Source organism: Theobroma cacao, chromosome 6 (genome assembly GCF_000208745.1).
Source record: "Theobroma cacao cultivar B97-61/B2 chromosome 6, Criollo_cocoa_genome_V2, whole genome shotgun sequence".
Classification (NCBI taxonomy): Eukaryota; Viridiplantae; Streptophyta; class Magnoliopsida; order Malvales; family Malvaceae; genus Theobroma; species Theobroma cacao.
Window position 1 is genome coordinate 3,360,128 of NC_030855.1, and position 24,720 is coordinate 3,384,847.

At 33.1% G+C, this 24,720-nt stretch overlaps 1 protein-coding gene across 1 annotated transcript; it reads left to right on the forward strand.

The window, feature by feature from the left end:
- Window positions 2,420–24,425, forward strand: LOC18595384 (beta-amyrin synthase). Its single transcript, XM_018123559.1, has 18 exons — window positions 2,420–2,695; window positions 14,582–14,767; window positions 14,948–15,037; window positions 15,162–15,359; window positions 15,482–15,566; window positions 15,814–15,980; window positions 16,079–16,267; window positions 16,370–16,483; window positions 16,597–16,716; window positions 16,801–16,923; window positions 17,013–17,111; window positions 22,711–22,767; window positions 22,933–22,979; window positions 23,065–23,208; window positions 23,307–23,484; window positions 23,655–23,735; window positions 23,864–23,947; window positions 24,184–24,425. Exons 1-18 carry the CDS (start codon window positions 2,495–2,497, stop codon window positions 24,295–24,297), a joined length of 2,277 nt encoding a protein of 758 aa, XP_017979048.1. The 5' UTR covers window positions 2,420–2,494; the 3' UTR covers window positions 24,298–24,425.

A 24,720-nucleotide genomic window follows, 5' to 3' on the forward strand; every position in this document is an offset into this window, starting at 1 on the left:
ATTCGGAATTAAAAGTCAAAAGAATCGTTATCAATTTTCTTTTTTATTGAAATGTGATTAATCGCTTAAATTATAAATCTTAAATTTGACTTAGATTTAATTAAAAAATAAATTTCAATCTATGAAATAAAATTAAGATTTAAAAATATAATTACAAGTGGAGAAGATATTGACATTTATGCAACATTTATGTAAAAAATGATACCAATTAATCAAGTAAGAATTTGAGATAGTAAAATGTTTAATATTATTACGGTGAAAATGTTATTAAAAGATAAATAAGAAAAATAAGCATGATACTAAATTAGCATTAAATATAATTCAATTTCGTATTAAATTGGGAAGGAGTATTGAATTGTCAAAGATTAAGTTGCGTCAAATTAATTAGGTCCGGCACAGCAAGGTTGTAAGTCGATTCCTTAACAAATTGCCTTTTAAATGGCCAATGCTTACTCCACGTGTTTCGCCTTTCTTGATAACCATTAGTTATATACCCTCTGCCAACATTTTCTCGAGAAAGTGACATCTCAACTCTCATCATGAATTTTTGTTTATTTTCTTCATACATATATATATGGTACACTAATTAATGAAGGATGAACAAGCCACGTTGCCAACAGCTTTGAAAATGAAGGAGATTAATTAATGAAGGATGAACAAGTCACGTTTGCCAACGGCTTTGAAAATGAAGGAGATTCGATGAAGTATACATGACGGAATATTAAAAATTTTAATTTTTAAATTTATGGATCACTTTAATTAAAATTAATTTAAAAAATTATAAGAAAAAGATTTTAACATATATGAAAGTTTGATGTCTGTTTGACTTTTCATTTTTTTTTATTATTTTTGTACATCAAGTAAGACTTATCAAACTATAACAGTATAATTATCTTGCTCCTAATGGTGATCCATATAGTGATTTGCCGAAATCTCTTCACTAAGAGTGTGTGAATCCTTAAGCCAAAATTTATGCTAGCAAACTCTCAACTTTAAGCGCTCTTCTGTTTCTTTCCTTTTAGTTGTGATCCTATCTCAACACATGTGGAAAAAAAAAATAGAACTCTTCTATAAGTTCGAGAGGAGGCTAAAAGATTCATTTTTATAGAGTGAATTGACCTAGTTCATATCCAACAAGGATTGAAAAATGTATTGGGCTAATTGAGCTTTTATTTAATATTCCATCAAATCATATTTGATTTAGTCTAATATTAATTGGATTAAGTCTATATAAAATCAATTAGATCACATCCAATTGAACTCAAATGAATTTCGACAATTCACCTTATGTGTATAACTCATTAGGTGCCTAACATATTAACAATAAATATAAATTAATTCAATTAAGAATTTATATTTATATTTATAGATCATGAGTAACATTTAGTAATATATCATTCATCTTAACATGTTTCATGCCACACCCAAAAGCACTCTATTTAGGCATCTGATCGCCTCTAGATCTGTAGAGATGAAATCAAAACATAACAATTCATATACAAGATGATCTAGTATCATAAGTTTAAGGATTACTTACAGTACTGACACATGAGAATATTTTCATAGACATTTAGATGAAATACCAAATAAAACTCTCATAACGGATCATGTTAAGTGAATTTCTTCCTTAACAAATACCCACATACTATTTTTAAATATCTCCCATACTTTAACTTTTAAAATCTTGAGAACAAAATACAAAAATAACCACAAAAAATTACAAAAACGAATGCCAATGTTTTCTCTTCTCATTGGCCCAAAAACAAAAATCTCTCATCCAAACCCTCTCCCACTAAAATGTTAAAAGTGGGAATAAGATAAACTTCCAGCAAAAACAGCACTAAAAATCCACATGTAATGACGTGATTGGTCAGTGCCGTTTGAGGAAGCTTCGGAATGCGAAGCACCAGACCATAGTTATCCACGTGTCGTGCACTCGGGCTGCGGTAGCAAAAAGGCCAGTAGTTGTGGTCAACTTGCTATGGCATGAAAGTGAGCAACGCCGAGTCTTCCATTCTTGTTTTATTAATTTAAAGTTGGGGTGGTGGGGAGTCGGTCCCACTGGGACTCAGCCTTCAACTTTACAAAACTCGTGTGTTTCTCACTTCCTCTGAGCCCACCATGAAAATTTGTTCTTCTGACTTGGTCTCATCTTTTTATTTTCCTTTTTTTTTTATTTTGTATTTATAATGGGATAATCTTGTTTAACATTTGCTTATAAGCATCAAGTTTTGTGGTTAATGATCAAAAGTTTGAAACAAAGAGATAAAAATAATAATATCGTGTGTAAAATCATGAATAACATAAATTTTATAGATGAAAATTTTACGGTTTTATGTAAGGCTTAACGTATTCAACCTGCCATCTTTTTTCTTCATTTCTCCTTAGTTATCAGCCACAAAATTTAGTTATATAAGCTTAGTTCTTGCAAGTTAACAGTCAACACCGCTCATATTCCTCTGCCAAAAGAAAGAACAAGAAAGGCCTCAGGATAATGTGGAGGCTTAAGATAGGAGAAGGTGGCAATGACCCATATTTATACAGTACCAATAATTACTTGGGGAGACAAACGTGGGAGTTTGATCCTAATGCTGGCACGCCTGAAGAGCGAGCTGAGGTTGAAGAAGTTCGTCAGAATTACTACAACAATAGGAAACATGTCCAGCCCAGTTCTGACCTCCTTTGGCAAATCCAGGTATAATTTTTGAACCAAACATGTTGCACTAATATATATATATATATATATACACTGCTTTCAATATCTTTCTATTTTCTTACTATATAATTAATTATGTAATATCTTATTTTATTACTTTATTATTTTCTTTATATATATTTTGATACATATAAATAAGTTTTCAAAAGGAAAATTAGAATGTAAATCTTAAATAGAAGTGTTAAGTCTAAAGTTTTTAATTATTATTAAACAACATTACAACATGCTGAATTTTTCGTTATTAATATTTTTCTTTCATCTGGTATGTGCATGAAGTAAGTGTACTTACACATAGTTTATTTCTAGTGTAAACTACTATCGTCCCTTTAACTTTTAGTTATAATACCATGTGGATACATTAGTTTTCAAAATATATAGTCTGCCTCAAAAGTATAAACACCGGTAATAAAAAATATCAAATGATTAAAATACCTTTTTTTCTTTCTCCTATTTTTTTCTCTCAAACAATATGGCCGATTGGCGGCCAGCAGTCCACCTCACGGCAAGTGCTCCCCTGAATTTTGTTTTTTACAAAAAAAAAAGTTTATATAATAGTAATTTTTAAAATTAATAAAAGGTAAAATTGTCCTTTCAATATTATCACGTCATCAAATTAACGAAAACACTAACCATTGACTAACAATTGGACCTATATATCCAGCGGAAGATTTTTTTTTTTTGAATGGAGTATTTATTTCGAAATCTAATGAACTTGCTTGAAATTTCGATTAAAAGTTAGGAGGATCTAAGCATTTTACCCTTGTTTCTATGATTTTGAAAAGATATATACCAAGCTACTTTTGTGGTCTTTTTTGAGGGGGCAAAATACTTGGTTAATCTTTCCTTAGCTATAAAGTTGTCAATATGGGCCGACCCAATCCAGCCTAACCCAAGCCACTGATTTAGTGCGTTGATCTATTTAGGTCTAGTTCAAATATGGACCTAAATTTTTAAACCCAACCCACTTCATAGTTAATAAAAAATGAACCAACTTAATGGGCTAGACCCATTTTAACAAGTATACTTAACTAGCTCTAATTGTGCTCATGCGGCTAGCTTGCAAACACTATTTCCTTTGAGGAAAATTTGTTTGGAAACCCTTCATGTTAGAGGCAATTGAAAATTATTTATCAAAATTTCTTGCTACAATCTAAATTGGAAACTAGTAATAATAACATCCATATTTTTAAGAGTTACTGAAGTACTACTAAATTAAAATTTCTTTCACTTAGAACAAATGACTCACTAAGTAGTAATTTTGAGTTCTACATAAAATATTGAATGATTCACGTTTTGTAACCAAAAGGCCAAAAATATCCATTTGTTTAAATCTATTTTTTGTTTTGTTTTCTTTCTATTTAAGAAATTTAATTGTTTTCCATTTACAACCATACCTAGAGTGTTGGTGTTTAAATTTACGATTACGGCTTCTATTGATAAGGTATTATATATATATATATATATAAACTGAAAAAGGGCGAATTCGAATATAAAAAGATGAGAAGTTCTAGTGAGAAGGCGTGGATCACAAAATTAGTCAAAAGCACAAATTGAGGAAAAAGAAAATGAAGTAGTCAAATATAGTTACGAGAAATATTTAATAAGAGAAATTAATGTGTTATACTACCAGAATAAATGCATGTTGCCAAGTAATCACCAACTGAATTGAATGAGATGTGTAAGAATGCAATGTGGTTGAGCGAAAGAAATAAAAACATCAACACACGCACATGTTTGAACTCTCTAGAAAACACTAAAAGATTGAACCTCTTGATAGTCTGATTTTTTTTCTGAAAAGCGATTTTATTTGTCTCCATAACCAGCATGTCATTAAAAGCTTTAAGCGATCAACATAAGACTTTCTATTGCATTAAATGATCTGGTTGGGCATAAAGTACCTTGGACAGTTAACAAAATAGGAGCCCGCTCAAAAACACAATTGACCGCTATTTTGCTCCCATCCTCCAAAACATCAACCAAAAGGATAACCATATAGCATTTGGTGGCAGTTCCTACTCTTATCCTATGCTACAAGCACGAAATAAAGTTCACCACTCAAGCAGATAGAATGATCAATTCTTCGAGTGATACATTCTATGGCCTAGGCATAGCACTATGCACAATATTCAAAACGGAAATAAAACCTGTCATGGTTCAGCTTTGGACGCCCCCATAGAAATCCTACCTATCGCTCCGCATCCATCGTCCGGATATAATACTTGAAGTCCCAAAACCAGTATCACATGGCAACTCATCTCTCCGAAGTTGAAGTAGAGACTTTAATCAAGGAACCACTCCTGTGATGCACCCCCACCATGCCTCCATCTTGGCAGAACCTTACTGCATCTACACGGTCGACACCTTTGTAGCAACTTCTCTCTTCCCGCCAGCACTACCAAGGGGTCTCGCTGTTGGTCTGAACTAGCTGGTACTCTGCCTCTCTGTCCATCGCCTCCACCTCTAATGTCTTTCAAATTTCCTCATCTTTATCTTCTTTGAAAGTCAATCCCAATCTTTTAGATAACTCCCAAATTTCCTCTTATAGTCTTGTTTCACTTCCTGATATCAGTGTTAGAGACAGAATCATACTATTATTCCTCTAGACCTCCCATCTTATCACACAAATCTTCTGCAATCTGAAATTTGACCCCCTTTCTCCTTTTTTTGCCTCTTCCTAGTTTAGGTGTCGGTGTTTTGTCAACTCTGCGGCCCCTACCAATCTTCGATTTGCTTCTGCTCTTACTTGAGCTACCCTGTCCGCTCTTCAACTCAGGAGAGAATCTTCTTCCATGTTTTTCCTCCTACTTCTTCTTACCTTCAGAATCACCCACTCTTGCTCTTGAACTTTCTCATTATCTTCCTCGTTTCTCATCTCAATTTTTTCTCCCTTTTCAGTCTCTGATTGGCACCTGTGTGTAGCTTCTCCGATTAATTTCCTTTCCTCCACCTCTGCAACCTCTATTAGCCCTTCTCCAATTCTCATCAGTGCCTCCAACGCTTGCATTTTAATCCCTTCACTGACTTCATGAATGCCTCGCCTTGAATTGGTTTTCTTCGCTTAATCGTAATGAAGGCCTGGTCAAATCGTTCTTTCTTGTGTGTGTCTTTGTCGATCCCCATGGCTTTGTCCTGCCACCTTAGATGTGTTGTTGTGCCATAGATGTAGTGGAACTTCGGTTAATCTCACCCTTAGAGCAACATTATTATCTTTGGACGCTATTGCCACTGGAATCAACTCCTCGAACCACATCTCAATATAGGTCCCAATAATTCTCTAATAAAATTTCCATCTCTCCCTGTTCGCCAAAAATCATCACTATGCTCAGTCCTTCAAAACAACTCGAACCTAGGCTATAATGCCTCCCCTGAAAAGCCCTGACTCGATCACCCAGGTTGCCACCCTTGACCTCAATTTTCCCTCAACACTACACTTAAGCCACTCCATATCTTCCTTTGGGATATTTGTCATGAACATAACCGATCGTTCGTTCTGTTGGTGAGGCACCTCCATGCAGGGCCGGTTCTGGGGTAAGGCGAGCAAAGCGCTTGCTTTAGGCCTCAAATTTTAATAGGTTTCATAATTAATAATAGTATAATTAATTTATAGTAAAAATATATAAAAATTAAAATAATTAATAAAATATTTATCTATCCTGTCATGTCAATAAATAGACTATTTTCTCTCACTTTTCACTTTCTTTTTAATTCTCAACTATTTATCTCATTTCTTATTAAAAATATGTCAAAATTAAATAATTAATAAAGTGACATATATTCACAATTTCTTAATTATGTGTCTAATAAATCTCAATTTTTTATCACTTTTCAATTTCCACAATGATATTAATTCTCAACTATTTCTCCTATTCCCAATCAACTAACAATAATATGTATTTAATGATCTCTAGCTATTTCAATAAAAAAAAAATCTTATTTTCGTAATTTAAAAAAAAAACTTCAATTGAATATTTAACTTTAGGCCCTTGATGTTATTGAGCGGCCCCTGCCTCCTTGCTTGATCCCTCTTTTCTAGAACTCTTTCCCATTGAAATTATGTCCACTCCCTTCTCTTCACCTTCCCTTTTTTTCTCTGTTGCCTTGCCAGTTGCCCTGTCCCTTCATTCTTTGCTTGTCTTTTTCCCAAACTCCCTAGTAACCATCCTTATGTATGTTTTGCTATCCAACTTCCTTTGCCTGATGTCTTTTCCTACTTTCTCATTTTGCTTCTTGGCTACCTTCACGGTCCTTCCTTCATTTCCTAGTGGCTCTGTTTCCTTGACCGATACTTTTCTTCCATCAATCCACTGATGGTTTCCCCACCTCAGCGTTATTTTCATTTTTTGTCTCTCCCTGTACTTGATAAATGCAAAGTTCGCTTTCCTCCTGTTGTCTTATGCACATTTTCGCAGAATGATCACGTTAACGACTTTCCCATATTACTCAAAATGCACCCTTAATCGCTACTCACGTGAGCCTGTTGCTCATGTTATTCGCGAAGATTAAGTGAAGGCTATCTAACCGCATTTCCAGACCTTGCTAGCCCTTGATTCTTGCCTCTGGTTACCTTTGGTTGCCATCAGAGGTTCATTGCCACTAGCGAATCATATTCCTCTCTTTTGGAACTGCAACTTAGAGCTTGTACTTGTTAAGGAAGACTGCACTGAAATGAGTGGGATTGAATCTTTGGTAGTCCCACTTTAACTTGTTAAGTCAAATTTTACTAAAGTATTGTTTGATTCATGATAAGGAATGAATTATTTATTTTATGAAATAAACTAAGAGAAAAACAATTATTATATAGTTTGATTTATGGAATGAAATTATTATTCTATTCTATTCTAATAATTTTTCGGTAAGAATAATTTTTGGAATAATAAAATATGATAAATTAAAGAGAAAATTATAAGAAACGACCTTACTCATAAGCTTATTTTAAAAATAGCCTTTAATATAAAGTTAACCGTTTTTAGTCAATTTTAGTCATGAGATGACAAAAATACCTTTAAACCCATTTCAAACAAATTAAATGCTTCCAAATTTTCTCCCCCACCATTCATTTGCTTTGCTCCCCATTTTGCTGTGCTTTCAATTTTTCTCTTTCATTTTCTAACTTTTTCTAATTTTACCACCATCATTATCTCTTTGTCTATTTCTTGTCATCTTGTTGTCAATCTACATATCAATGAGTATGACATGGAAGGTAACAACATATTTTTGGGTCTAGTGGTTTATGTTCATAAAACCCTATTTCTATCTATCTCTCGCCATCTTATTGTTGATCTACAAACCAAAAGGCATGGCATGGTGAGTAACAACGGGTTCTTGGGTTTATTGGTGTTAAGTTTGTTAGTGATTCAAGTCTGGTAGAACATGCCTTAGCATGTAACAAAGTGATTTATGCCTTGCAATATAACATCAGTAGGAAGAAAGAAGCTTTAGTGTGTAATATATGGTGTTGAAGCTTTGATCTTGGCATGTAACATCTGGTGCTGAAGCTTTGATTGAAGCTTTGACCATGACGTGTAACATCTAGTGCTAAAGCTTTGACATTTACATGTAACATCTGGTGTTGAAGTTTTAATGTTGGTATGTAACATTTAGTGGTGACATCTGATGTTGAAGCTTTGATGTTGGTATGTAACATCTGATGTTGAAGCTTTAGCCTTGGTGTCTAATATCAAGTGTTGAAGTTTTGGTGTTGCTTAATTTTTTTTGAATATGACGTGTAACAATAACAGTTTTTAAACATGTAACTTCTTTGTATTTCACTACAACATAAATTCTTGGAGCTAAAATATGTAACAATTTTTTTTCAACTGTAACAACATTTTTTTTAATTTGACGTGTAATAATAATACTTTTTAAATATAATTTGGTCTCTATCTTTGTATTTCAATAGGATATAAAACTCTTGGAGTTAAACACCTTTACGATAGAGATAAAGTTTAAAATCAAAAAGAAATTTAACATGGAAAAGAAGATATATTGAAAAATTATTTAATGTCAACATTACTGCTAGGTGAAAATGATTGGGATGAAATGGATTAGAACTAAAAGATACTATCTAAAATCCTCAAATTTGGATAATTAGTTTTTAGGTTATTTTATTTGTTATATTTCCTATAATCATAAAAAAGATTCAACATCATATGTTATATGCCAAGGGAAAGCTTCAACACCAGATGTTACATGCCAAGGTCAAAGCTTTAGCACCATATATTACACGCCAAAGCTTTTTTCTTCCTACTAATGTTACATGCCAAGGCATGAATTACTTTGTTACATGCAAAGGCATGTTATACCAGATTTGGATCATTGAAAAACTTAACACCTATAAACTTAAGAACCCGTTGTTACTCACTATGCCATGCTTTTTGGTCTGTAGATTGATGATGAGATGGCGAGAGATAAAAAGAGAGGGTTTTGTAAATGTAAATCAATAAACCCAAGAACATACTGTTATCTTACATGTCATGCTCTTTGATCATATGACGAGATGACGAGAGATAGTGATGGTGGTAAAATTAGAGAAAGTTGGATGACGAGAAAGAAAAATGGATAGCACAATAGAATTGGGACTAAAACAAATGAATGGCGAGAGAGAAAATTTGAGAGCACTTGAATATGAAGAGGTTCATTAAGGGTAATTTTATCCAAAAATCTTTTATCTTGGCTAAAAATAGTTAAAATTAAAAAGAAGGTTGTTTTTGAAAATACTCTACCTTTGAGGGCTAAAAACAAAATTGTCCCTAAATTAAAATATCCTTCATTATAATTTATGAATTTTAATTTAAAATATTAAAAATTTATAACACTATAAAACCAGAGGGCNAGGTTGTTTTTGAAAATACTCTACCTTTGAGGGCTAAAAACAAAATTGTCCCTAAATTAAAATATCCTTCATTATAATTTATGAATTTTAATTTAAAATATTAAAAATTTATAACACTATAAAACCAGAGGGCATTATTGATGAGAAATTTCGTTGGTAATACATAATATTCTATCAGTATCATGCTTCACCAATAAAATATTCAGTCGGTAATCAGTTGGAACAAAATTCAGTAATGCAAAATCCATCGGTATCGGAATTTTCTGTCATTAAAGTGCCAATCAAAATTTTTATCGGTTGTTCTGTCAGCAAAGAGTTGGTTTTGTCGGTATTCGTTGAAATCTGTCAGTAATTAACGATGGAACATGATCTGTCAAGAATTTTATGGGTAATTACGAAAGAAATTGCTGACGGAACCAACTTTGAAGCTACAAGACGTATCCGTTGGCAATGTCCAATTCCATTGGTAATCTGTCAGTATTGCATATGAACTCCGTCGGTAATTCTGTTAGTAATTAATGAAATCCATCACTAATTGATGAACTCCATTGGTAATTCTGTCGATAATACAGACAATGCAGGTTTTTTTCTTGTTATGGGAATTAAATTTGTCCTGTTTGTAAAAAAATTATGATTTGATGTTGTTATTAATAAAAATCTAATAGAAAATATGCATATAGAAAATTTCAAACATATAAAAATATGAAAATCTAATAGAAAATGTTATTAATAAAAAATTTCTAATGTAAAAATCTGATAATAATCCAAATATTTTGTCGACAAATCTCAATGATGGGGTAGGGGTGGTTGCTGCTATGGTGGAGGTTGTGAAGGCTCATACTCGTTTGGCTGAGGTTGTGATCTCCTTGATCCAATTACATCGATCAACAAACCCTTAATATTAGTGAAACCCATCATTAAGTTCTTCACGTCACTTAGCAATTGTCGATATCTCTTGAGCTTAAGCGTAGGAGTTGACATAGGAAGTGGTGCATCGTTATGGCCACAAGCAGATTCAAACATCGCGGTTGCAGCTAGAAGTCTCGAAGCAGGGAATTGAGTGGCAAATCCGCATATGTGAGTTTGAGTACTCGTCGACCCTCCAATGGCCTTTGTCCATGCCTTTAGATCAAATGTTGGTTGGCTCGATGGCTCTATCCATGAAGGTAAGTTATAGATAGTGAGCATTACTGGCCAAACATAATACAATTTCATTGTTAACTCAAATAGTCTAAAACCATATGAACATAAATCGAGTTTGACATTGTGAGGCTCAAAGGCAAAAGACTGGTGGGTCCAAGTAAAGTGTTGCCAAGCCTCACCATCAACAGGATACCTAAGCACTCCATTAGTAGATTAATATGTGGCATGCCATGTCATGTGTTTTGCAGTTTTGCCTGACATATATAGCCTTTACAATTTCAATGTTAGTGGAAATTATCACAAAATCTTATAAGGAACTTTTTTATCCTTTCCTCCCCTTGATTTATCTGGTTTATATTAAGGATGACCGCAACATGGACAATAAGACAACTTGAAATATTCATTATAAAACAACATGCAATTTTTCTTACATTCATGAATTTTCTAATAGCCGAGTCTAAGCTCTTTCAGTTGTGTCTTCATTCTATAGAAGTTTTTCAATATTGTTTCATCCGATGGTAACATCTCCTTTAGTAGATGCTTCAGACAATTGAAGCATGCTTGACTCATGTTAAACTTTGACTTCACTTTCATTAACTGGGACATAACAGACAATTTTGTGTGCTTTTTGCATCCAACCCACAAAGGAGCATCGATATTAGTTAACCACGAGAAGAATGATGCAGCGTTAAGATTTGGATCTTCAGGAATGACTTGTTTTTCTTGGGTTTTATCATTGAAGTGAAACTCCGATCAGAAAACATCTATAACGATTACAGCATATGGATTTTCTACTATCACTTCATTAACTACTTCGTTCTGCTCCCCAAAAAAATATCTCAATGATTGGTCGACATGGAACGATTCGCCATGTGCATCCCATATCGTGTATGCACTAGTGAACCCTTTACAAAATAAGTGTTCTTGAACCTTATTAGCAACTAAGAACTTGCTATTCATACACCGAGAGCAAGGACATCTGATATTTTTCTCAATCACGTATATTGGTTGATTGAACACAAATAAACTAAATTCATCTATGCCATTGGCAAATTCTGTGGAAAGAAATCCACTTAAATCCATTTGGGAATACATCCAACTTTGATCTCGTTCCATTATGAGAAAAACAAAATTATAATGAACATATGATGTTGTTCATTATTAGATGCTAACACAAACGTCAATCGAACACAAAATCCAACAAAATACTATTCATAATTATTTGCTTAATTACAAAAATAATTACCCTCAAGTAAATTTTACCTTAAAATAATTAATTCCCTAAGTCTCTTAAATAATTACCCTAAAGTAAATTTTATATAATATAATTAATATAATTATTTTCTTAAATAGTTATAACACATTACAATCCATCAACAAATTAATTAATTTAAATATTTTTAAAATTAAATAATATTACTAATTTTGTTAATTGCTTAATTACTAAAAAATTTTATTCATTTCGTGAGTTTAATTATTTAATTACTTATGTCAAAACCTTAATTCATTTAAATAATTTTTAACTATCTTCAATTAACTAATTAAATTGTTTGACTGATGAGTAATACTTATAATTAATACATTACATTATTTAATTAACTTAATCATTTAACTTCATTATTAATACCTTAAGTCATTAATTTAAATGTTTTCAAAATTCAATAATATTACTAATTTTGTTAATTGCCTAGTTACTAAAAATTTTTTTTGATTTTGTTAGTTATATTATTAAGTTATTTCCGTAAAAACCTTAATTAATTTAAATAATTTTTAATTATCTTCAATTAACTAATTTAATTATTTGACTAATAACTAATACTTATAATTAATACATTACATTACTTAATTCACTTAATCTTTTAACTACGTTATTAACACTTTTAATTAGTCATTAATTTAAATTATTTTTAAGTTAAATAATATTACTGATATAGTTCATTGCTTAATAATTAATTTGCCTAATTCCATTTGATTACTAAAATTTATTTCCATTTTGCTTAGTTACCAAAGTTTGCTTAATTAATCAATATATTCAATTATACTCTAATTATTAGTAAACAACTAAAGCCTAAACCAGCATTTTTCAACTAAACCCTAATTATACCCTAATATATTTCTTTGCCAGCAACTGTATAATAAACATCTAAACTGTAACAAATCAATTGCAACATGCCAACAAAAACAAATTATCAAGCCATAAAACCATTACAAAACCTCAAATAACGAATAAACACATTTGTTTTTCATTTCATTACAAACCAAATAATCCAATTGAATCAAACAATAATATGGTAGAAATTGGCAAATTAAACCCTAAATACACAACAACCAAAGTCACAAATATTCAAACAAAAGAATCCTCAAATATTCAATCAATAAAAACCACAAAACCACAAATTAATGGGTGACTGTAAGTACCCAAAGAAGGAGAAGATTTTCCTGACTGAGGTAGGGGCAGTAGTAGGGGTGGTTCAACGGTGGTCGGCTGGTCGAAAAAGAATGATGGGGTGACGCTTTGGGTCTAGTGACATCGACGTGGGTTGGTCACTAGCGGATTGGAGGAGGCGCTCAGGTGGGGCAAAGGGAGAGCTGAAGGGAGAGAAGAGAAACTGGAGAGTGGAGAGAGAGAGTAGAATGGAGAAAAGAGTAAAAGGAGAACTAAAAAGAAGAATCTTGAGAAGGGATTTTATTAAAATTACCAATAGAATCACTGACGGATGATTCCATTGGTAATTAAAATAAGGTAAATGGGAAAAAAAAAATACCTTTTGCGGATTTTAAATATGTATTACTAACAGACGACTTCGTTGGTATTCTAAAAATTAATACTGATGAAAATTTTGTCGGCATATCTGTCGGTAATGTTCCCAATGCCTAACCAAGTTACTAACCACACAGCTCGTCGGCTAGGTGGTTGGTAAATTCCACTAGTAACATATTACCAATGGAATTGTTCTATCGCTAAATTTTTTGCCATGTTACTATTCATGCGCCCCTTTATATTACCAATGGAATTTATTTCGTCAATTTTTCATCGATCTGTCGATATTTCTCATAATCTTGTTCCATCATTAGTACTTGGTAATTACCAATGGCATATTACGAATAGAATTAGTTTCACTGGTAAAAGGTATTTTTCTTGTAATGTAATCAAAGCTATAATATAATTTCATTTTTTTTTCAATTTTCATTTTCTTTTTTACTTCTCTTTTCCTTCTTTTCTTTCCTCCTCATTGGCCATGAGACGTGGTTGGTGTAATGGAGCATTGATCTGGCCATTATAATGTTTGATCAGGCCATTATAATGTTTGATCAATGCTTCCCAAAGCCAAACTGGCCGTTGGAGCACCAAATCATCCATCTCCATTGGAAGACGGCGACAATGGAGGAAATTGAAGGAAATGGTCAAGGAAAATCTTTAATAACTTTATTTTTTCTTTAAAAACATGAGGAAAATAGGAAACATTTGTGTGGGAAAACTATTTTTCTCTTTTTAGACTTCAGTAGCATTACAAAACAATCGCTTGATATGCAGTTTTTTCTCATTTGAATAAAGACTTGCATGGGTCCTAGACCACATTTGAAAGCTACCTTTTTTTCTTCTTTTAGGGGCCATTAATTAGAATGACCCTTGGCTTATTCTGCTTTTTACTGTTTTTTTTCTTTTATAAAAGACTTTGGAGTATGGTTACGACAAAGTTCATTCTAGTTTCAATCCATTTTAATTACACAACGAGTTTAAACCTCCCCTCTCAATTGGAGTAATAAAACTTAGTCCAAAATGCAAACGGAAAAGCCATGAACTCATCAATTAATATGTAAATTAACGAAATTAAAATAAATGTTGCTCACAAGTCCATTTTTTCATCAATTATCTTTGATGAATGCAGTTTTTAAGAGAGAAAAACTTCAAGCAAACGATTCCCCAACCAAAGGTTGAGGATGGTGAGGAAATCACATTTGAAGCTACGACTGCAGCAGTGAGGAGAAGTGTTCACTTTTTTTCAGCTTTACAATCAAAAGATGGCCACTGGCCCGCTGAGAATGCTGGCCCCATGTTCTATTTTCCTCCTTTGGTGATTGCTCATTTTCATTCCCTTAATTCTTCTTTTCATTTTCCACCATTTGAGAGTTTTTATACAATCTTTACTATTTATTTTTTGACAATGGATGCATATTACATGCACGGATTTCGTATTAAAAAATTTCAACCTCAAAGTTTTAATATATGTTCTTTCTGCATTGGAGCAACGCAGGTCATGTCTCTCTATATTACAGGACATCTTCATACTATATTCTTTGCAGAGCATCGCAAAGAAATTCTCCGATACATTTACTGTCATCAGGTACATATAGATTACTTTTTCATTTTGGTGCCCCCTTAGTTACATCCATTTTAAGTAGTATTAGACGTCATGGGAAGGCAATTTTGGTTTCGAAAGATACAATTGTCTCATCTATGTGTTGCAGAACGAGGATGGTGGTTGGGGATTATACATAGGGGGTCACAGCACAATGTTTTGCACAGCTCTCAACTACATTTGTATGCGTTTATTGGGAGAGGGACCTGACGGTGGCCTCAATAATGCTTGTGAGAGAAGCCGAAAATGGATTCTTGATCGTGGAGGTGTAACAACCATACCCTCTTGGGGGAAAACATGGCTTTCAGTATGTCTCTCTCTACAACAATTAGCATCAACTTATTACTAAAGGAACATTCTTCCCCATTTTCAGGGTTTAGGCTATAACAAAAAGCTACATTCAAATGATTATCTTTCTTGTTGTTATAGATACTTGGTGTTTATGAATGGTCAGGCTGCCATCCAATACCCCCGGAGTTTTGGCTTTTGCCTTCTTATTTTCCCATTCATCCAGGTTTGTACAATTTTCTTAATTTTTTTGGTGAATGAATATGGATTTTGGTTTAATTTGGGTTTTAGTCTAATAAGTGTGAAACCATGCAAACTAATGTATGGAGACAATCTAATGGATGAAGTAGAGATTTTTTTATTTGGGACCAAAATGTTTGAGCCAAATACATTTGATCAATTTTCCAAGCCATACTTGATTGTTTTATCATTTTCTTCCATTTTAACAATCATTATCAAATTAATTTGTACAGCAAAGATGTTCTGTTACTGTCGGCTCACTTACATGCCTATGTCGTATTTATATGGAAGAAAATTTGTGGGTCCAATCACACCTCTCATTGTACAGTTAAGAGAAGAACTCCACATTGAACCATATAATGAAATCAATTGGAGTAAAAAACGCCATTTATGTGCAAAGGTATGTGTATTGTGAAATGTTGTGTCATACAATGTTTCATGCTTTTAATTAAGGAAACTTGAACATTTGGAATGTGAATGGAAAATATTTTAATGCAGGAAGATCTGCACTATCCCCACACTATGCTACAAATATTTCTTTGGGATAGTCTCTACATATTTACTGAGCCTCTCCTTAATTGTTGGCCCTTTAATAAATTGAGAGAAAAAGCTCTCAAGGTAACAATGAATCACATCCATTATGAAGATGAAAGCAGTCAGTACATTACCATTGGATGTGTGGAAAAGGTGATGCAATTAAGTTAGAATTTGAATAACAGTATTTGTGAAATATATATAACGCATGCTTATTTAACAGTCGGTACATTCCAAATGCTTATTTGTGGGCAGCCCTTATGTATGCTTGCTTGTTGGGTTGAAGATCCAAATGGAGTTTATTTTAAGAAGCATCTTGCTAGGATTGCGGACTATGTGTGGGTTGGAGAAGATGGAATAAAGATGCAGGTTGGTAAATAACTCCTCCCTCACAATAGTAGTGAAACATTAAAAATGTTTAACCTAAGATTTCACAAAGGAAGTTATAATGTTGAAGCTAAGTATTCGCCTTTCACCTGTAGAGTTTTGGGAGTCAAGTCTGGGATGCTAGTCTCACTCTCCAAGCTTTGCTCGCGAGCCAATTATTTGATGAAATAGGACCTATACTAATGAAAGGGCACAACTTCCTGAAGAACTCACAGGTTCTAGATTTATATAGTTTCTTAAGTTTCATTTCACCAAAACGAAACTTGGAATTGATTGTTTGATATTGCTTGAAATTCAAGGTTAGGGATAATCCTCCAAGTGACTTTAAAAGAATGTTTAGACACATTTCTAAAGGATCATGGACTTTTTCTGATCGAGATCATGGATGGCAAGTATCAGATTGTACTGCAGAAAGTTTGAAGGTGACTGATTTTGTTCAGACATAACATTGTGATTTTAGACATATTTAAAATAAGATTAATTCTTGAATTACGTGTCTATTGTTTTGCAGTGTTGCCTATATTTTGCAATGATGCCACCAGAAATGGTTGGTGAAAAGATGGAACTAAAGCAATTTTATGATTCTGTCAATGTTATACTATCTTTACAGGTAAGGAATAGATTGTAATACCAATAGTGTCATAGAGTAAAGTTTACTCAATGTCCTTTGGACAAGGTTTAGAAGCTTAGAGAAATAGATTCATGTGAAAGAATGTCAATTTCCATTAGGACAATATGTGATACAGGAGTGTATTATTTAGCTTACTTGCGCATTAAGTTAGGTTAGGTTAAGTTAGCTTTTACTTATACTCTAAGAAAGTTTAGGTTAGGCTATTTCTTATTTATTTTTATTTAAGAATTGCAATAATCCCATATAGGAAAGTTAGAAGGCTATTTTCTTAGGAATAGTTATATAAAACTCTTTTGGCTTAATTGTTAAATACATTGAAGTTGAGAATTAATAAAGAATATTTCCTTTAATAACCAAGAGTGCTTATTTTCTCTAGACTCTTTTTATAAGAGTAAGAGATTTTAGTATTGTTGGTTTGGCCAAAGAAAGTGGGCTTTTGGCCATTGTTCACCTTAGTGGGATTTTTTGACCTTGCCAAGATTGGTGTTCACCTTAGTAGGGTTTCTAACCTTACCACAATTGGTGTTTTCACAACTCCTCGGTATATTCACAATGCCCCAACATCAATTTGGTATTAGAGCAAAAAAATCACTATTCATTATGTTGTTCAGGTTCATTGTCGAGTTTTGACTCTTCTTGTACGAGTAATTTTGTTTGTTTATTGTTTTATAGTTCTACCATCATTTTTTTCTACATCACCACATCATCATCACCACGTCATCATTGCCATAATTGCTGTCATTATTTAAGCCAACAACATGCCGCCAAGACACCAAAATTGTCAAAAAGATGTTCATGAGATCGAGGTAAAGGAATTATGTCGTCAAGTTCAAGAATTACAAGACCAACTTGCAAGACGTAATGTTATTCAAATCAACAACAGTAGATCTAGTGATGAAGAGGATAATACTAATCCTTTCCATCAAGAATCATTTTTTGATGAAAGAGTACCTATATGTCATCTAAGAATTACTGCTAATAGAGATTTGGGAATCAAGGTATACACTCTTGAGTTTGAGGGAAGGCTTCACCCTGATAATTTTCTTCACTAGCTCTACACAGTGGAAAGAATTTTCGAGTTCAAAGATGTTCATGATGACAAACATTTAACGTTTGTTGCAAGTAAATTGAAGAAGCACGCCTCTGTTTGGGGGGAGAATCTCAAATAGCAACAAGAAAGAGATGGTTGTAACAAGATCAGAACATGGCATAAGATGCATCAAGAACTCAAGCGTAAGTTCTTTCCTGCGCATTATCGACAAGAAATTTTTTTTAAATTTCATAACTTGAGATGGAGAACAATGTTAGTGGAAGAATATACAATGGAGTTCAAGCAACATCACATGAAGTGAGATGTCCAATAACCTGAAAAGCAAACTGTAGCTCGTTATATCTTGGAGGTCTTAATGTTGAAATTACAGATGTTGTTCAACTACAACCATATTGGAACTTAAATGATGTCATTAGATTAGCATTAAAGGTTGAGAAACAACGATCACGGGAAAGCTCAGTGAGTTCATTTAGATAAAAAAATTCTACCTCAAATCATGGGAGACAAAGTTCGGTAACCATTTCACCTCCAAAGGTAAATTCTTCCAATAATGATAAAGAAACTACTTCTACTCATGCTTCTAATGTCAACAAGAAGTGCTTTAAATGTCAAGGATTTGGGCATATTACGTCTGAGTGTCCAAATTGAAGAATTAGCTCTTTAGTAGAAGAAGAAGTTATGGAAGAACCTATCATGGAAAAAGTAAGGGATGAACTAGAAATATTTAATAAAGATGAAACAAAAGAAGTTCCTACTGACTAAGGAGAAGTTCTTGTTTTTTGTCGTAATCTCAACATTGCTATGATGAGTGAAGATGAAAGTTGGCTTCATCACAACATCTTCCATACAAGGTGCACATCCCAATGGAAGGTTTTCAATGTCATTATTGATAGTGGAAGTTGTGAGAACGTTGTTGCCAACTACATGGTGAAAAAGTTGAAGCTCATACTAAAGTACATCCTCATCCTTACAAGCTATAATGGTTGAGAAAAGAAAGTGAAGTTAAGGTAAAGAAGCATTGTTATATTCAATTCTTTATTGGAAATAAGTATCAAGATGAAGTCTTGTGTGATGTTATCTCAATGGATGCATGCGATCTATTGTTAGGACGCCCATGGCAATAAAATCATCGAGCTCACCATGATGGATGCAAAAATACTTATTGCTTCATGAAGGATGGAGTAAAAATTATGTTGACTCCACTAAAGCCTGAAGATTGGCCAAAGAGACAAGAGGAAGATAAAGTACTCATCTCTACGTCTGGCCTAAACAAAGGTTATCGTGAGTCAAGCCTCTTATACCTCTTATTAGTTTGTGAGGAGAATAAAGTATCTTTATCCTTACCCACAAATGACAAGCCGATAATTGAGGATTTTTGTGATGTTGTACCTAATGAGATACCCCACAGACTGCCACTAATGCGAGATATCAAGCATGCCATTGATCTCATTCCTAGTTTTATAATTCCAAACAAGCCTGCTTATCGCAAGAGTCTGTAAGAGTATAAAAAGTTACAATGTCAGGTTAAACAAGTTTTAGAGAAAGGTTTGGTAAGAGAAAGTGTTAGCCCATATGATGTTCCTACTTTATTAGCTCCAAAAAAAAGATGGAACCTGGCGTATGTGCATTGATAGTTGTTTCATGAACAAAATCACCATCAAGTATTGTTTTTCCATTCCTAGACTTGATGATTTGCTGGATCCATTGCATGGTGTTATTATTTTCTCCAAGATCAATTTGTGTACTGGTTATCACCAAATTCGAATGCAACCTAGAGATGAATGAAAAACTGCATTTAAAACTCATGGGTTATACGAATGGACAGTTATGCCATTTGCCCTTTCTAATGCACCAATGACTTTTTTGTGCCTAATAAACCAGGTATTACACCTTTTTATTGGGAAGTTTGTTGTGGTTTATTTTGATGATATTTTGGTGTATAATAGAAGTCAGAAAGAGCATTTAGAACATTTACGATAGATCTTTGAAGTACTTCGAGAGCAAAAGCTTTTTGCTAACTTAAAGAAGTGCGAATTTATGACAAATAAAGTTATCTTCTTGAGATATGTTGGATCAAGCCAAAAAATTGAAGTGGATTAAAGCAAAGTTGATGCTATTATCAATTGGCCAATTTCGAAGTCACTTCATGACGTTTGAAGCATTCATGCTTTGACCTCCTTTTACTGATATCTCATCAAAAATATTAGTTCTATTGTTGCTCCACTTACTGAATGCCTCAAGCGAGATAGTTTTATATGGAGTACCAAGGCACAACATAGCTTTGAGGAATTGAAAAAAAGGATTACTAAGGCTTTTGTGCTTGCGCTTATAAATTTTGATTTGGTGTTTGAAGTTGATTATGATGCCTCCAATGTAGGTATGGGTGTTTTTCTACCTCAAGAAGGACGACTAATTGCCTTTTTTAGTGAGAAACTCAATGATGTATTGTAGAAATATTCAACGTATGGTAAAGAGTTTTGCGTCGTTATTCGAGCCCTGCACCATTGAAGCCACTATTTATTACTAAAGGAATTTGTCTTATATTTTGACCACGAAGCCGTCAAACATCTCAACTCCCAACACAAGCTTAATCACCAACATGTATCTTGGAGTGAGTTTCTTCAAGCTTTTCCAATTCTCCTCAAGCACAAGTCAAGTGTGCAAAACAAGGTAATTGATGCTTTAAGTTGTCGCCTTGCTCTTCTCTCTACCTTACAATTAAAGGTTGTTGGTTTTAAAGTTGTGAAAGAATTGTATGAGAAAAATCTTGAATTTGGTGAGATATGGAAGTTTAGTTCTCAACATCGTTAACGACAATTTCACCAACAAGAAGGGTATCTTTTTAAAGATAACCAACTGTGCATCTTTCAATGTTCTTTATGTCAATTTATTATTCGAAAGCTCATAAAGGAGGATTAGTTGGACATTTTGGGAGAGACAAAACATTGACTCTTGTGAAGGAAAAATTTTATTGGCCCAAGCTAGAACGAGATGTCATCTGACATATTCAAAGGTGTTGTACCTGCTAGATGGCCAAGCTTGGAAATCAAAACATTGGTACGTATAAACCATTACCCATTCCTGAAGCTCCTTAGGTAGATGTGAGAATGGATTTTGTTTTGGGTTTACTAAGGACCCAAAGGCAAAAGGACTCTGTAATGGTAGTCGTCAACAGATTTTTCAAAATGGCTCATTTTGTGCCATACCATTAAATAGATAATGTTTCTTACATAGTTGATTTGTATTTCAAAGAAATTGTAAGTCGCCATGAAATTCCAAAAACCATCAATTTTGATCTAGATGTGAAGCTCATGAGTCATTTTTGGTGAACTCTCTAGAGGAAAATGGGGACTCACTTGTAATTTAGTTCAACAAGGCACCTTCAAACGGATGGTCAAACAAAAGTTGTCAAGAAAAGTTTGGGAAACTTATTAAGAAGCTTTGTGGGTAAACACATTCGCCAAGGGGATTTGTGTTAGCACAAGTGAAATTCTCTTACAATAATCTTGTGAGCCAAACCACTGGACGGTGTCCATTCGAAGTAATGTATGGAAAACGCCTTCTTAGTCCTGTGGACTTTCCTTCGTTATCAGCTACTTGTGAATTTAGTGCTGATGCTGAAGAACGTGCTAAGCAAATCAAGAAGCTCCATGAAGAAGTCCAAGAGAAGATTATTCGTCAAACTGCCAAATACCAAAAGCATGACAATAAGGACAAAAAGCCAACTAGTTTGAAGGAAAGAAACTTAGTGTGGATTCACTTAAGGAAATAATGTTTTCCTAAGTCTTGTGCAAAATTATCTCCTCGAGCTGATGGACCATTTCAAGTCTTGGAAAATATTAATGAGAATGCTTACAAGATTGAACTTCTTGGAGATTATGAAGTTTTTTTTACCTTCAATGTAGTTGATGTCTCTTCTTACTATAGAGAAGATGAAGAAGACATGGATCTTGATGGCGATTTTTCTCCAATCTAAGGAGAATGATACAAGAGTATATTATTTAGGTTACTTGTACATTAAATTAGGTTAGGTTAAGTTATCTTTTACTTTACTTGTACTCCAAGAAAGTTTAGATTAGGCTATTTCTTATTTATTTTTATTTAAGAATTATAATAATCCCATATGAGAAAGTTAGGAGGCTCTCTTCTTTAGGAATAGTTATATAAAGCCTTCTTGGCTTAATCGTTAGGCATATGGAAGTTGAGAATTAATAAAAAAATATTTTCTTTACTAAGTAGGAGTGCTTATTTTCTCTAGACTATTTTCATAAGAGTAAGACATTTTAGTATCGTTGGTTTGGCCAATCAAATTGAGATTTTGACCATTATTCACTTTAGTGGGGTTTTTAACCTTGCAACAATTGATGTTTTCACAACGTCTCGGTGTCTTCACAATGCCCCAACGTCAATATGTACTGACAATTAATTAGCACCAAAATTGTTGAAGAAGACCATTGTAAAATCTAATATTCAGTAATAATGCATGCTTTAGTTTGTCCTAATCGATATTGGTTTAAATTATTGCAGAGTGAAAATGGTGGTTTATCTGCTTGGGAACCAACAGGAGGTGGATTCTGGTGGGAGGTAATTAAAGTTCAATATTTTGGACTAAGCCTTGCCTTACTAAACTCAAGGAAAATACATTACAATACCAAAGTTCTTTAAAATTGCTATCTATTCAAAAATGTCTACATTTGCTATCAATTAATAGCACTTTTGACTAGTAAACTTTTCCTTAATTATATTTAGTGGCTCAATCCAGTGGAGTTTCTGGAGGATTTGGTCAAAGAATATGAGTAAGAGCCTCATCTTTTCCTTTCATTAATTATTTAATTAAATAGGAAATGAATTTCTTTTAGACTAATAAAAAGAGTAATTTAGATATGTCGAGTGCACTTCATCTTCCATCCAAGCACTAGTTCTTTTCCAGAAATTATACCCTGAGCATAAAAAAAGAGAGATTGCAAATTTCATCAGCAAAGCTGCACAGTTCCTCGAAGAGATACAGTATCCTGAGGGTTCATGGTAATATATAAGTTTCGTAATTTGTTCAATATCAGTCATGTTCTAAAGATTGATGGAGTTCACCAAAATCTTGACATTATTGACAAGCATTCCTATAGGTACGGAAATTGGGGAATTTGCTTCATTTATGGCACATGGTTTGGATTACAAGGTTTAAAGGCTGCTGGCAAAACCTACAATAATTGCCTGGCTATACGTAAAGGAGTTGATTTCTTGCTTAAAACTCAAAGAGAAGATGGTGGTTGGGGAGAGAGCTACCTTTCTTGTCCCAAAAGGGTAATTAATAGCTTTTATTTTTTTATCTAATTAGAATTCAACTTTTTGAACAAAAAAAATACATACACTTATTATTAATTCAAATGCTCAAATGCAATTCTCTCTTTCAAAATGAAATATAAAAAATTATAAATATATGTAATTATATTTTCTATTTCTTGTTGATACAGGTATATATACCTAGTGAAGGAAATCGAACAAATTTGGTACAAACTGCACTGGCTTTGATGGGTTTAATTATTGGTGGCCAGGTATGTTTATATACACATTAACAAGTATTCTATGAATCTCATGTGTTAAAAATAAAAAAGCTATTCTATAACTTGTTGCGATGTTGGTTTTGTAATCACTATATATACATGCTACTGTTTTGTGATAGGCTGAGAGGGATCCTACACCCCTTCATCGAGCTGCAAAATTGTTGATAAATTCTCAATTGCCAAATGGTGATTTTCCCCAACAGGTAACTTTCTAATATATGTATATATACCATTAAAAGAAAAGGAAAAACAAAAGAAAAAGAAATATTTAACTAGTTACAATATGACTGAATTTAAGTTAAAGAAGAAAAAATGTACTATAAAATAGAAACACCTGGATTGTACAGGAACTCAAAATATGGCACACTAACAATTTTCTATTTACCCAAAATAAAAAAAAATTATTTACTTATATTGGAATTCAAATGAATGATGGCAGGAACTCGCAGGAGTTTTCATGAGGAACTGTATGTTACACTACGCATTGTACAGGAACGTCTTTCCACTGTGGGCTCTAGCTGAGTATTGCAAGCATTTTTGGCAAGGTATTTGAATCAAAGGGAGGATTGTATTCTGCGATCAAAGTAAAAACATAAGAAACCAAAGCAATTGATTTACATTACATTTGTTTCTCTTTTTAATAAAAACCAAAGTCAAAACTGTGTGGAATTTATATTTTTAGTAGTCATTGTTGTTAAGAATTAACTTTAATTTATATTTGCACTCGAATATTTGACTTATTAGTTGGTATATGATCACTCTCCCAAAATAACTACTGATGTTTATTGGTTTTAGTTTGCTTTAGTTACTTTTATTGGTTTACAGTTGTTATTACAATAATTAAAAGTTACAAATTACGAGCAGTTACTGTATAGATTTAATGGATAAAAATGCCCTTATCTGTTAAATCTGTTAGAATTTAGTTTTTCATTGCAGTATATAAGTTGGGTTTCTATAACAATTTAGTAAGTGAAAA

Coding starts and splice junctions, on each gene's coding strand:
- LOC18595384 (XM_018123559.1), top strand. CDS start 2,495: ATGTGGAGGCTTAAGATAGGAGAAGGTGGCAATGACCCATATTTATAC. Junction 22,980..23,064: donor GATTTGGTCAAAGAATATGA/GTAAGAGCCTCA, acceptor AGAGTAATTTAG/ATATGTCGAGTGCACTTCAT. Junction 23,209..23,306: donor CAGTATCCTGAGGGTTCATG/GTAATATATAAG, acceptor GCATTCCTATAG/GTACGGAAATTGGGGAATTT.